This window comes from Nerophis ophidion, linkage group LG24 (assembly GCF_033978795.1).
Source record: "Nerophis ophidion isolate RoL-2023_Sa linkage group LG24, RoL_Noph_v1.0, whole genome shotgun sequence".
Taxonomy (NCBI): domain Eukaryota; kingdom Metazoa; phylum Chordata; class Actinopteri; order Syngnathiformes; family Syngnathidae; genus Nerophis; species Nerophis ophidion.
This window is the reverse complement of record NC_084634.1, coordinates 22,868,479-22,883,478: the sequence shown is the minus strand read 5'-3', so window position 1 is coordinate 22,883,478 and position 15,000 is coordinate 22,868,479. Positions and strand designations below refer to the sequence as shown.

Below are 15,000 nucleotides of genomic sequence, written 5' to 3'. Positions count from 1 at the left end.
CTTGGCGACCCTTTTCTGTCGAGGACGTGAAGATATCCACCTATTCGGAATTATGAAAACAGGAAATCCGCTGATTGGAGTAAGCGTTGCTCTGGTTTGTCGACAAATTGGAAGTTGCTGGCAGTCTTCAAAGTACCCCAAAGCGTCCACAAATGATTGGAGGATGCGGGAAGAACTGTGGATTACATCGGACTGTCTACCCCGCAGTTTTGAGGACCAGTCATAGACAATTTTAGAGTGAAAAGCAAATTTTATTTTCACATTAAAAAAATAATTCTAACTTGGATTGTTTCCCTGGCTTCGAGACTCTCCCTAAGAACAGCGCAGCGAAGACACAACAAACTCCCTTCTTGTCTCTCATGGACACACACCTGTTGTTGTTGACTTTGGACTAGCGACTGCAATACATCAAGGCCGCGGAACAGAGACACACTACGGGCTTACACACACACACACACACACACACACACACACACACACACACACACACACACACACATCCACAAAAATATACGCCACACATACACACCCCATCCCCCCAAACCAACGCCCTTGACGCAAATCCCATAGGGGTGATGAATGGATGGTCAGCGCCTGAGAGCTGCGGCCTACCACCATGACATTGAACTACCTTCCCTCTGTTGCTAGATATCTCGAGATGCATGTTGTAATATGTATATGTGCTTTGCTATGGAGGTTTTTTCCCACTGCAGACTGGGCCCCCTTAGGAGCCCAGTCTGGATTGTATTTTTTTACTCATCCTTCCCCAGCGTTTACCTTTTTCACATCTTTTACGGGGCGCCTTACGGCGACCCATCAGCGTTCTTGTTCTGTAACCCTGTACACTGTTTGTTTGTCTAATCTTGAACAAGTTTGTGCTGAAAACCAAGTTTCGTTGTACTTGTGCAATGACAATAAAGACCAATCCTATCCTATCCATCTAAATAGACAGTATTACCGTTTTTCTTCATTTTTGTCCCCATAACATGGTCACTACTGCCTAGTTTCTCTTGTTGTATTCTTATTTTTACTGTTACATTTTTATTCTTACTGTTACTCTTATTTTTAGTCTTAGTTATATTTTCTATTTTATTGCCATTAATACCTCCATTATTTACTTTTTTAAATCTTTAAAAATGCTATCTCAATTTTGTACACTGCTGCTGGAATTTAAATTTTCCTGAGGGAACTCTCCTGAAGCAATCAATAAAGTACTATCTATATATCTATCTAATAAACCCTGATTAATCCAAATTTGAAGTGTGATTAATCTGATTTTTTTTTTAAATAGTCATTTGACATTACCATTCATATACTTTGTATTGACTGATATAATTGGCTTACTGAGGGCATCCATAACTGCTGATATGGTCCTCAATAAAAACGAGTTTGACACCCCTGATTTAAAGCTTGCAGACATACACACAGAAGACAAATCAAACATGAGGATGAAGAAAGTTTCGGATGAAAGTCTCACCCCTTCCTTGTCCCCTGCTTTCCTCTCTTCAAACAGGCACTTCTAACGGCCATACCCACAGCATATGTCTCCTTTCATAACCTGGAGAGTCGCCTGCTTTTTGCATATTAGCCTCACTGCCCTCGCCAATACTTGATTACCATGTGTGTTAAAGCCTTGATTTCGCTAAGGAGAGGTGCCTGGGGGCATCAAATTAGCCTGCGATTGTGTGCTCTTGTAATGAGAATCAACAAAAAGCCAAGGCTCGGGTGTCTCTCTGAAAGAGAACCCCCCGTTTCCTCCGACTGCAGAATTTTATTTTCATTTCAAAAGAATCATTTAGGAAATGACCTTTCATGCAACCTGGATTTGTTTATTCATGTGCCCTCAACACGGGCATAGTATGATGGGCAATATTTATTGCTGAATGAGTCATATAAGGGAGGGAGGAATGGGTCGAAAGAGAAAAAGTGAAGGGGCCTGATGTAGCACTTGTTGAAGACAAAAAAAAAATAATGGCGCAATCGCCGTCATCCAATAGCAATATTTAAATGAGCATCCAATTACTCAAGCGGCTGTGCATTTACAGCGACGCCACACGGGTGCCACATTAAACCCCTTTTGATGTTGCACCTCTTCACGTACACAACCTATGACGCACGATCATTTCCTTCACACGCCCGTCCTTCCTTTTTCTCCGCTTTTTGCCTAACTTGGACCTCACAATGGCGAGTATTCATTAGGAGGAAGAAAAAAAACACAGAGGGAGGATTGGGGGGTGGGGGCTAAAAATTACTGATAATGGCACGGCGCTAATGAAGAGAATGGAGAAATGTCATTAGCATTTAAGAGGATAAGATCCATCTGACCCGCCGCCAGTCGCTTTCTAGCTCCACTCACTTAAAGAAGCAGGAGAGTGAGACTGATACCCACAGTCTCATTTGCATGGCTGAGTGGAGGAGGATGCTGATTGGTATAGAACATCCAATCCCCCCCATCACCACACACACACACACACACACACACACACACACACACACACACTTCTCCCTCTCAACACCACCTCAAACCTTGCAACCTCTTGTTTATGCATCACAAAAAACGCGCACATGTCCGCTTGTCATTCAACAGTTGACAACAGCGACGGCGTGGCGACGGGCAAACAAAAACAAAATCAATGAGCGAGCACAAACAGCGCCGCCGGTTTGAAGCGTGAAAGACGGACCCCGGCGTGAAAAGGAGACGCTCTTGATCCTCGCACGTGCACGGGCGGCGATTAGAGCGCACGGCCACACCTACCGCGGCCTTTGACCTCCTGGCTTTATAGCCGCCATGATATCAGAGAGAGGAGCCACATTGTGCTGCTAACAGATGCGCTTTGGCGAAGGTAATTGCAAAGACAGAAGCTCACTTATCCTGCAGCGAAATAGAATGGACCACAGCCTCGCTCCGAAGATCAAACTAACAAGGATTTCTGCAGCTGCAACAAATTAAAAAAAACCTTGTGTCGGAGCCAGTAAGCAATTGATTGATTGATTGGAACTTTTATTATTACATTGGACAGTACAGTACACATTCCGTACCATTGACCACTAAATGGTAACACCCGGATAAGTTTTTCAACTTGTTTAAGTCGGGGTCCACGTTAATCACACATATAATACAAATATATACTATGGTACAAATATGTTTGTACCATAGCACAAATATATATTTGTACTATGGTACAAATATATACTGTCAGCATAATACAGTCATCACACAAGTTACTGTATAAGTTGCTCCGGAGTATAAATCGCACCTGCCGAAAGCGCATAATAAAGAAGGAAAAAAAAAACATATATAAGACGCACTGGAGTATAAGTCACATTTTTGGGGGAAATTCATTTGATAAAACCCAACACCAAGAATAGACATTTGAAAGGCAATTTAAAATAAATAAAGAATAGTGAACAACAGACTGAATAAGTGTACGTTATATGACGCATAAATAACCAACTGAGAAGGTGCCTGGTATGATAACGTAACATATTATGGTAAGAGTCATTCAAATAACTATAACATATAGAACATGCTATACGTTTACCAAACAATCTGTCACTCCTAATCGCTAAATCTGATGAAATCTTATACGTCTAGTCTCTTACGTGAATGAACTAAATACACTTTGATATTTTACGGTAATGTGTTAATAATTTCACACATAAGTCGCTCCTGAGTATAGGTCGCACCCCCGGCCAAACTATGAAAAAAACTGTGACTTATAGTCCGAAAAATACGGTAATCATCAGAGTATATACATTGAATTATTTACATTATTTACAATCAGGGGGTGGAATGTGGAGGGGGGGTAGGTTTGGTTGATATCAGCACTTCAGTAATCAACAATTGCATCATATGAGAAATGGACATTGAAACAGTGCAGGACTGAATTGGTAGGATATTTACAACAAGTAGTGGACATAGAGAGATCAGATAGCATAATAACAAGTGTATACATTTGATTATTTAGATTTGATTATTTACAATCGGGGGAGGTGGGATGAGGAGGGGGGAGGGTGTTAGTTTAGGGTTGTAATTGTCTGGAGGTGTTCTTTTAGTGCGGTTTTAAAGGAGGCTAGAGATGCACTTTCTTTTACACTTGTTGGGAGTGCATTCCAGATTGATGTGGCATAGAAGAAGAATGAGTTAAAGACCTACTGAAATGAGATTTTCTTATTTAAACGGGGATAGCAGGTCCATTCTATGTGTCATACTTGATCATTTCGCAATATTGCCATATTTTTGCTGAAAGGATTTAGTAGAGAACGTTGACGATAAAGTTAGCAACTTTTGGTCGCTAATAAAAAAGCCATGCCTTTACCAGCAGTAGCAGACGATGTGCGCGTGACGTCACAGGTTGTAGGGCTCCTCACATCCTCACATTGTTTACAATCATAGCCAGCAGCAACTAGAGCTTTTCGGACCGAGAAAGCGACAATTACCCCATTAATTTGAGCGAGGATGAAAGATACGTGGATGAGGAAATTTAGAGTGAAAGACTAGGAAAAAAAAAAAAAGGCGATTGCAGTGGGACCGATTCAGATGTTTTTAGACACATATACTAGGATAATTCTGGGAAATCCCTTATCTGCCTATTATGCTGCTAGTGTTTTAGTGAGTTAAATAGTACCTTAAAGTCGGAGGGGTGTGGCCACGGGTGTGTTCTCACCGAAAACTGCCGGTTGACATGTAGTCTGGATCTATGTTCGCTTGACCGCTCTGATCCATAGTAAAGCTTCACCTTCGGGAATTTTAAACAAGGAAACACTGTGTGTCTGTGTGGCTAAAGGCTAAAACTTCCCACCTCCATCTTTCTACTTTGACTTCTCTATTATTAATTGCACAAATTGCAAAATGTTCAGCAACACAGATGTCGAGAATTCTATTTAATTATGCGATTAAAGCAGACTACTTATAGCTTGGATCGGGCTGGAAAATAATGTCCGCTACAAACGCACGTGTCATAATACGAGTCATAATACGAGTCATCATACCGCGACGTTTTCAACACGACATTTCGCGGGAAATTTAAAATTGCAATTTAGTAAACTAAAAAGGCTGAATTGGCATGTGTTGCAATGTTAATATTTCATCATTGATATATAAACTATCAGACTGCGTGGTCGGTAGTAGAGGGTTTCAATAGGCCTTTAAGGCTTTTGTTATATCGGAATCTGGGCTTAACGTGGTTTGTGGAGCTCCCCCTGGTGTTGTGGTTATGGCAGTCATTTACTTTAAGGAAGTAGTTTGCCATGTACTTCAGTATCAGTGAGGTGTAGCGGATTTTATAAACTAGGCTCAGTGCAAGTTGTTTTACTCTGTCCTCCACCCTGAGCCAGCCCACTTTGGAGAATTGGGTAGGAGTGAGGTGTGATCTGGGGTGGAGGTCTAGAAGTAACCTGAGTAGCTTGTTCTGGGATGTTTGGAGTCTAGATTTGAGGGTTTTGGAGGTGCTGGGGTACCAGGAGGTGCATGCGCAATCTCTAGGAAATGTTATATTTAGACTTAAACCACTTTCGACCCCAAAAGGGACGATAGTTACAAACTGGACGGATAAACATAATTTAAAGCAGGGGTGTCAAATGTACAGCCCGAGGACCGAAACAGGCCCGCCAAACGGTTTTATCCGGCCCGTGGGATGAGTTTGCCAAGTATAAAAATTAACCTGAGATTTTTGAACGAAAGAAACGGCTGTTCTAAATGTGTCCACTGGATGTCGCAATAGCAATTCTTTGTACATTTGTAGATTTTTGTTGTCAGAGTCAAGGCTCGCACCTTGACTTTGACAACAATAAATGATGTGCATGATATCCGATTAGTATTAAAACCGGCCTGCAGGCTGCAGCTAACCTGACTCTCGCCAGATCCTTGTAGTTCGCTGGGCTCCACACATGGATCAGGACTCGAGGGCAATGCAAACTCCTTCAAGATAGCAAAAAATAATGAACCAATCAGGATCGCCGAGCGGGAAAACAGATGTGACGTAGCGCCGAAGCGACTGTTTAATTCAAAAAACAATGACGGCACGCAGCGAGGAGTCGTGTGCTGACATTGATTCTGCTATTGCATCTGTTTTGTGACATCGATCATCTATCGACATAGCTGAGTTGTTTCAGTAAAAGTTCTGTAAATTTTCGCTCAGTCGTTATCCAATATGTCGGCTGTTCTGTTTTGGATTTCTCATTGTCGCTCTAATCAGCGTCTCGGGTTGCTTTTGATGTGAGTGGTTGAAGTAGCACGCCATTCAACAAACCCCGTTTCCATATGAGTTTGGAAATTGTGTTAAATGTAAATATAAACGGAATACAAGGATTTGCAAATCCTTTTCAACCCATATTCAGTTGAATGCACTACAAAGACAAGATATTTGATGTTCAAACTCATAAACTTTATTTTTTTTGTAAATAATAATTAACTTAGAATTTCATGGTTGCAACATGTGCCAAAGTAGTTGGGAAAGGGCATGTTCACCACTGTGATACATCACCTTTTCTTTTAACAACACTCAATAAACGTTTGGGAACTGAGGAAACTAATTGTTGAAGCTTTGAAAGTGGAATTGTTTCTCATTCCTGTTTTATGTAGCACTTCAGTCGTTCAACAGTCCGGGGTCTCCACTGTCGTAGTTTACGCTTCATAATGTGCCACACATTTTCGATGGGAGACAGGTCTGGACTGCAGGCGGGCCAGGAAAGTACCCGCACTATTTTACCACGAAACCACACTGTTGTAACACATGGCTTGGCATTGTCTTGCTGAAATAAGCAGGGGCGTCCATGATAATGTTGCTTGGATGACAACATATGTTGCTCCAAAACCTGTATGGACCATTCAGCATTAATGGTGCCTTCACAGATGTGCAAGTTACCCATGCTTTGGACACTAATACACCCCCATACCATCACAGATGCTGGCTTTTGAACTTTGCGCCAATAACAATTCGGATGGTTATTTTCCTCTTTGCTCCGGAGGACACCACGTCCACAGTTTCCAAATATAATTTGAAATGTGGACTCGTCAGAAATCAGAACACTTTTCCACTTTGCATCAGTCCATCTTAGATGAGCTCGGACCCAGCGAAGCCAGCGGCGTTCCTTGGTGTTGTTGATAAATGGGTTTTGCTTTGCATAGCAGAGTTTTAACTTGCACTTACAGATGTAGCAACCAACTATAGTTACTGACAGTGGTTCTATGAAGTGTTCCTGAGCCCATGTGGTGATATCTTTTAGAGATTGATGTCAGTTTTTGATGCAGTACCACCTGAGGGATCACAGGTCCGTCATATCATCGCTTACGTGCAGTGATTTCTCCAGATTCTCTGAATCTTTTGATGATTTTATGGACCGTAGATGGTGAAATCCCTAAATTCCTTGCAATAGCTCGTTGACAAAATGTTGTTCTAAAACTGTTCGACAATTTGCTTACAAATTGGTTACCCTCACCCCATCCTTGTTTGTGAATTATTTAACATTTCATGAAAGCTGCTTTTATACCCAATCATGGCACCAACCTGTCCCCAGTTAGCCTGCACACCTGTGGGATGTTCCAAATAAGTGTTTGATAAGCATTCCTCAACTTTATCAGTATTTATTGCCAACTTTCCCAACTTCTTTGTCACGTGTTTCTGGCATTAAATTCTAAAGTTAATGATTATTTGCAAAATAACATCAAATATGTTGTCTTTATAGCATATTCAACTGACTATGAGTTGAAAATGATTTGCAAATCATTGTATTCCGTTTATATTTACATCTAACACAATTTCCCAACTCATATGGAAACGAGGTTTCTAGATAACGGACAAGTGGTTTATCCTATCACATACAATGATTTTTTTCCCAAGGCCCCGCCTTCTGAAATACAACTCCTATTGAGAGCTCAGCGAACTACAAAGATCTGGCGAGAGTCAGGTTAGGCCACAGCCGCCTGCTGCTGTTTTGCACGCACCAATACTCCATCAGTCTTGGCGCTAGGAATTTTCAAAATGGGAGAGCAAATGAGAGAAGACACAAACACGACACAGAACAAACCAAAAGTAGTGAAACAAAAATGAATATTATCAACAACAGTATCAATAATAGTTATAGATTCAGCATAGCAGTGATTAAAAATCCCTCAATGACATTATCATTAAACATTTATAAAAAAAAAAAAAAAAAGAACAATAGTGTCACAATGGCTTACACTTGCATCGCATCTTATAAGCTTGACAACACACTGTGTCCAATATTTTCACAAAGATAAAATAAGTCATATTTTTGGTTCGTTTAATAGTTAAAACAAATTTACATTATTGCAATCGGTTGATAAAACATTGTCCTTTACAATTATAAAAGCTTTTTTTTTTTTTTTTTAAATCTACTACTCTACTTGCATGTTAACAGACTTGGGTAGATCCCGCTGAAATCCTATGTATTGAATGAATACGGAATCGTTTTGAATCGGAAAAATATCGTTTTTGAATCGAGAATCGAATCAAATTCGAAAAAAATCGACATGTTATCGATTTGTGACCCCAAAAATCGATATTGAATCGAATCGTGGGACACCCAAAGATTCGCAGCCCTAACGGTTACTGTGTATATATTATTATGTACTTAATATAACCAGTCACTGGTTATGTATTATTATGCACACCACAGTTACTGTGTATGTACGATTATATAAACAACAGCTACTGAAAATACAGCATTATATACACAGTAAGTGTGCATGTACTATTATATACTAAATCTACACCACAGTTACTGTGTATATACTATTATATACTATGTTTACACAACTGTTACTGTGCATGGACTATTATATATACATTTAATTTGTATGCACAAAACTCAAAACCAGTGAAGTTGGCGCATTGTGTAATTCAAAAATAAAAACAGAATACAATGATTTGCAAATCCTTTTCAACTTATATTCAATTGAATGAACTGCAAAGACAAAATATTTAATGTTCGAACTGAGAAACTCATTTTTTTGCAAATCATTAAGGGGGCGGCATGGCGTAGTGGGTAAAGCGGCCGTGCCAGAAACCTGAGGGTTGCAGGTTCGCTTACCACCTATTGACATCCAAATCGCTGCCGTTGTGTCCTTGGGCAGGACACTTCACACTTGCCCCCGGTGCCGCTCACACTGGTGAATGAATGATGAATGAATGATTGGTGGTGGTCTGAGGGGCCATAGGCGCAAAATGGCAGCCACGCTTCCATCAGTCTACCCCAGGGCAGCTGTGGCTACTGATATAGCTTACCACCACCAGGTGTGAATGAATGATGGGTTCCCACTTCTTTGTGAGCGCTTTGAGTATCTAACAATAGAAAAAGCGCAATATAAATCTAATCCATTATTATTATTATTATTATTATTATTATTATTATAAGTATGTGATGAGGTGGCGACCTGTCCAGGGTGTACCCCGCCTACCGCCCGAATGCAGCTGAGATAGGCTCCAGCGACCCCCGCCACCCCAAAAAGGGACAAGCGGTAGAAAATGGATGGCTGGATGGATGGATAATCATTAAGTTACAATTTAATGGCAGCAACACATTGCAAAAAAGTTTGCACAGGGGCATTTTTACCACTGTGTTACATGGTATTTCCTTTTAACAACACTCAGTAAATGTTTGGGAACTATTTTTTAAGCTGTTCAGGTGGAATTCTTTCCCATTCTTGCTTGATGTACAGTTTTTGTTGTTCAAAAGTCCGGGGTCTCCGTTGTGGTATTTTTACGCTTCGTAATGCGCCACACATTTTCAATGGGAAACAGGTCTGGACTCCAGGCAGGCCAGTCTAGTACCAGCACTCCTATACTATGAAGCCACGCGGTTGTAACACGTGGCTTGGCATTGTCTTGCTGAAATAAGCAGGGGCGTCCATGATAACGTTGCTTGGATGGCAACATAAGTTGCTCCAAAACCTGTATGTACCTTTCAGGATTAATGGTGCCTTCACAGATGTGTGTTACCCATGCCTTGGGCACTAATGCACCCACATACCATCACACATGCTGGCTTTTGAACTTTGTCCCTATAACAACCCGGATGGTTCTTTGTTTCGGAGGTTACAACGTCCAAAGTTTCCAAAAAAAATTTGAAATGTGGACTCGTCAGACCACAGAACAATTTTACACTTAGCATCAGTACATCTTAGATGAGATCGGGCCCAGCGAAGCCGGCGGCGTTTCTGGGTGTTGTTGATGAATGGCTTTCGCTTTGCATGGTAGAGTTTTAACTTGTAGTGACAAACTGTAGTTACTGACAGTGGTTTTCTGAAGTGTTTCTGAGCCCATGTGGTGATATACTTTACACACTGATGTCGCTTTTTGATGCAGTACCGCCTGAGGGATCCAAGGCCATGAGCATTCTATGTTAGTTGCAGTGATTTTTCCAGATTCTCTGAACCTTTTGATGATATTACAAACCTTAGATGGTGAAATCACTAAATTCCGTGTGATACCTTGTTGAGAAATGTTGTTAAACTCTTGGACAATTTGCTCATGCATTTCTTCACAAAGTGGTGACCCTCACCCCATCCTTGTTTGTGAATGATTGAGCATTTCATGGACGCTGCTTTTATACCCAATCGTGGCACCCACCTGTGCCCAATTAGCCTGTTCACCTGTGGGATGTTCCAAATAAGTGTTTGATGTGCATTCTTCAACTTTCTCAGTCTTTTTTTGACACTTGTGCCAGATTTTTTTGTAACATGTGGCAGGCATCAAATTCCAAATGAACTAATATTTGCAAAAAATAAAGTTTTCCAGTTCGTACGTTAAGTATCTTGTCTTTGCAGTGTATTCAGTTGAAAAAGGATATGCAAATCATTGTTTTCTGTTTTTATTTAAGATTTACACCACGTGCCAACTTCACTGGTTTTGGGTTTTGTACTATAAATACACAAAATCTACACCAATTACTGTGTATGTTATATTACTTTTTTTTTTTTTACACATTTTAATTCTTTCAACTAGAGTTGTCAAAAATAAAGTTAATTCATGTGTTCTGAAAAAACGACCGCATTAATCATGTTTTCACGCAGAATATTCACCCAATTTATGTTGACTTCACATGCCTTTTTAGTTTAACAGGGAATGGTTACGTGAAAGGTGCGTGTTGTATGGTCAGTGATCAGGTCAACGCATTCGTCAGTACAAAGGTCAGTGAGGAGACTGACTGTTTTAGCAAACCGTGGCTCGAAAGCCGCACGGCTTTTTAGCACCACCCTAGTGGCTCCCTGGACCTCTTTCAGAGATGTGTGAAAATGTAAAAAGATGAAGAAAAAGATACATTTTTTGTTTAAAATATTTTCTGTAGGAGAACAAACATGACACAAACCTTCAGAATTGTTAGAAATCCTGCTGTTTGTATTAAACATGCTTCACTAATGGGAGTATTTGGCAGGCACCCTTTTGTCCTACTAATTTCAGCGATCCTTGAACTCACCGTAGTTTGTTTACATGTATAACTTTCTCCGACGCTGCCACAAAAAGACGTGTTTTATGCCATTCTTTCGTTCTCTCATTTTGTCCACAAAATATTTTACGCTGTGCCTGAATGCACAAAGGTGAGCTTTGTTGATTTTATTGATCTGCTGGAGTGCTTCTCAGGCAAATTTGGTAAAGCCATGACTGCAAGCTAATCAATTCTTACATGATATTTAGGCTATCTGTATGTACATATTGCATCATTATGCCTCGTTTGTAAGTATATTTGAGCTCATTTTAATTTCCTTTACTTATGTCTTCTGTGTATTTAATTCATTTTGCATGGCTCATGACACATTATCTGTATATTGGCTGCATTTCTGTGTGCCATGTTGTTCCAGACCACAGCAAACGTTACCAAGCTTGCAAAGGTAGTAATAAATCCATTAAAAGAAGACAACCTGCCGTTTCCTTAAACTTGGACACACAAATCTATACCTTTGAACATTCTGAGCCAGTAATTTCCTGTGAGGAGCCACCATTTTACTAATGTTTTCCAATGTTGCAAAAATGTGTAGAATAAAAATTAAAATACAACATTTCTGTCAACAAAGATTTGCGTCAGCATTTGATAGTAGACTAATAAAGCTAATAGAGACACTTGTGTTGCCTTCATTATAACACTTATATAAGGCTTTAAATTTTTTGCGGCTCCAGACATATTTATTTTTTTGTATTTTTGGTCTTGTATAAATGGTTCTTTCAACATTTTCGGTTCCCCTGCTCTAACATGACTAACACAACTACAGTATCTAAACCCAGGAAGTGAAACAACAATCAGTTATTGCTGAGGCATGTAGAAGGGGTGAGATTAAATAAACTCTGCTTCTTCTGACTCCTTTTCAAACGTGTTGATTTGATGAACCGCAATCATTGAAAAATGGTAATAATATAACATATTCAAAGAGGAAGAATTAATTGAATGAAATTAGGACTGGTGTTTGTTCTAAAGACTTAAATTGCAAGACATGTTGACACGAAAAATATTCTTAAAAGCTATTTTGAAAACTATCACAACACAATTGAAGTAAAAGATTCTTAAAAAAGGAGACAACAAATAAGACAAAAGACTATTTTAAAGCTGCATTGTTAACTCGCCTAACACAGTCACTCACCTGAAACTCGTCAAAACACAAGAGGCAAGTTTCACGGGAGATCTCCATGGCGACCGGCGATATGGGGTCGTAGGTGAACATGTCGCCCAGCTTTCGTTTCGGCAGGCTTTGTTTCCACCGGTGGATCCCTTTAAGAAGCACACAAATGTCACGCACATCTTAAAGCACACCTGCACGGCCAAACCCGACAAAGCTGCCGCATAAAGGCGGTAATTTCACCAGTACGCATAATTAGTAGCAGAGATAAGTATAGGATGTGGAGCGCCGGCGGGGTAAGGACATTTCCGCTAACTTAGTCGTAAGACGGAGTTGTTGCGGCATTGGGGGAGAAGAGTACTAACTTTTGTGGACGTCCAACATGAAGCCATTGAAGTGGACTCTCATTTTACGACTGCTTGACACCCCCGAGAAAAAAAGATCCATGAGCATTGTCTTCCCTGTACCTGATTGGAAGACACATTGCAGGAAAGATTTGCATTGTCATTAATAAATAATGTACACACAATATACACACACATGCACACGCACACACATATAACCATACATACATAGGTACATATATACATACATATACATATATGTGTGTGTGTGTATATATATATATAAAAATATATATATATATATATACACACATATAAATACACACACATGTATGTGTGTGTATATGAACACACATACCTATAAATATATCTCACACACATATATATTCATACATATATATATTTACATACATATTACATATATACATAAACTGTACATCTATACATATAAACACATACAATTATGTACATATGTATAAATATATATGTATATACAGATTATAGAATAGAATAGAATAGAATAGAATAGAATAGAATAGAATGGACTTTAATGTCATTATATTTGCATATAACGAGATTAAAGACTCCAATTTAAGGTGCGGTAGTGGGAACAAATATGGGGTGAAATAAATAACACACGAGGTAATTAAGGAAAAAACTAATAATTGAAATAAACAGACTACTATCCAATAAAAATAATAAACAATCCTGTACAATATACAAAACACTATAGAAATCCAAAATACTGTACAATAAGCAGAACAAGACAAGAGTACCGAAGTAATAAATAACAATCAGTGTCGGACGTATTGCACTCGAAGGGTAGTATTGCACAGTAGGGTATTAGGGCATGGTATTCTATAGGGGTGAATTATTATTATTATAAGTTAAGAGTTCAACATGGTGATATATATATATATATATATATATATATATATATATATATATATATATATATATATATACATATATATATATATACATATACATATATATACATACATACATATACATACATATACATATATATACATACATACATATACATACATATACATATATATACATACATACATATATATATATATATATATATATATATATATATATATATATATATATATATATATATATATATATATATATATATATTTATTTATTGGGCTTCACGGTGGAAGAGGGGTTAGTGCGTCTGCCTCACAATAAGAAGTTCCTGCAGTCCTGGGTTCAAATCCAGGCTCGGGATCTTTCTGTGTGAAGTTTGCAAGTTCTCCCCGTGAATGCGTGGGTTCCCTGCGGGTAGTCCGGCTTCCTCCCACTTCCAAAGACATGCACTCTATCTGTGTTGGCCCTGCGATGAGGTGGCGACTTGTCCAGGGTGTACCCCGCCTTCCGCCCAATTGTAGCTGAGTTAGGCGCCAGCGCCCCCCGCGACCCCAAAAGGGAATAAGCGGTATGGATGGATATATATATATATATATATATATATATATATATATATATATATATATATCCACAAATTATATGTATAAAATGTTTAGGAAAAAAATTAAATTAATATACAGTGGGGCAAAAAAGTATTTAGTCAGCCACCGATTGTGCAAGTTCTCCCACTTACAATGATGACAGAGGTCTGTAATTTTCATCATAGGTACACTTTAACTGTGAGAGACAGAATGTGAAAAAAAAAATCCAGGAATTCACATTGTAGGAATTTAAAAAAATTTATTTGTAAATTATGGTGGAAAATAAGTATTTGGTCAACCATTCAAAGCTCTCACTGATGGAAGGATGTTTTGGCTCAAAATCTCACGAAACATGGCCCCATTCATTCTTTCCTTAACACGGATCAGTCGTCCTGTCCCCTTAGCAGAAAAACAGCCCCAAAGCATGATGTTTCCACCCCCATGCTTCACAGTAAGTGTGGTGTTCTTGGGATGAAACTCAGTATTCTTCTTCCTCCAAACACGACGAGTTTATACCAAAAAGTTTTATTTTGGTTTCATCTGACCACATGACATTCTTCAATCCTCTGCTGTATCATCTATGTACCAGGCTTAGGCTGCTGCCCCCGCGACCCAACCT

General features: G+C 39.3%; 1 protein-coding gene across 1 annotated transcript in view; it reads right to left on the bottom strand.

The window, feature by feature from the left end:
• Window positions 1–15,000, bottom strand: part of afg1lb (AFG1 like ATPase b) — a 117,055-nt gene that overhangs the window by 78,479 nt on the left and 23,576 nt on the right. Inside the window, exons 4-5 of the mRNA XM_061885668.1 lie at window positions 12,937–13,038; window positions 12,596–12,723 (exon numbers count right to left, since the gene is read on the bottom strand). Of these exons, the coding sequence (XP_061741652.1) occupies window positions 12,596–12,723; window positions 12,937–13,038 (230 nt within the window). The remainder of the gene's footprint in view (window positions 1–12,595; window positions 12,724–12,936; window positions 13,039–15,000) is intronic.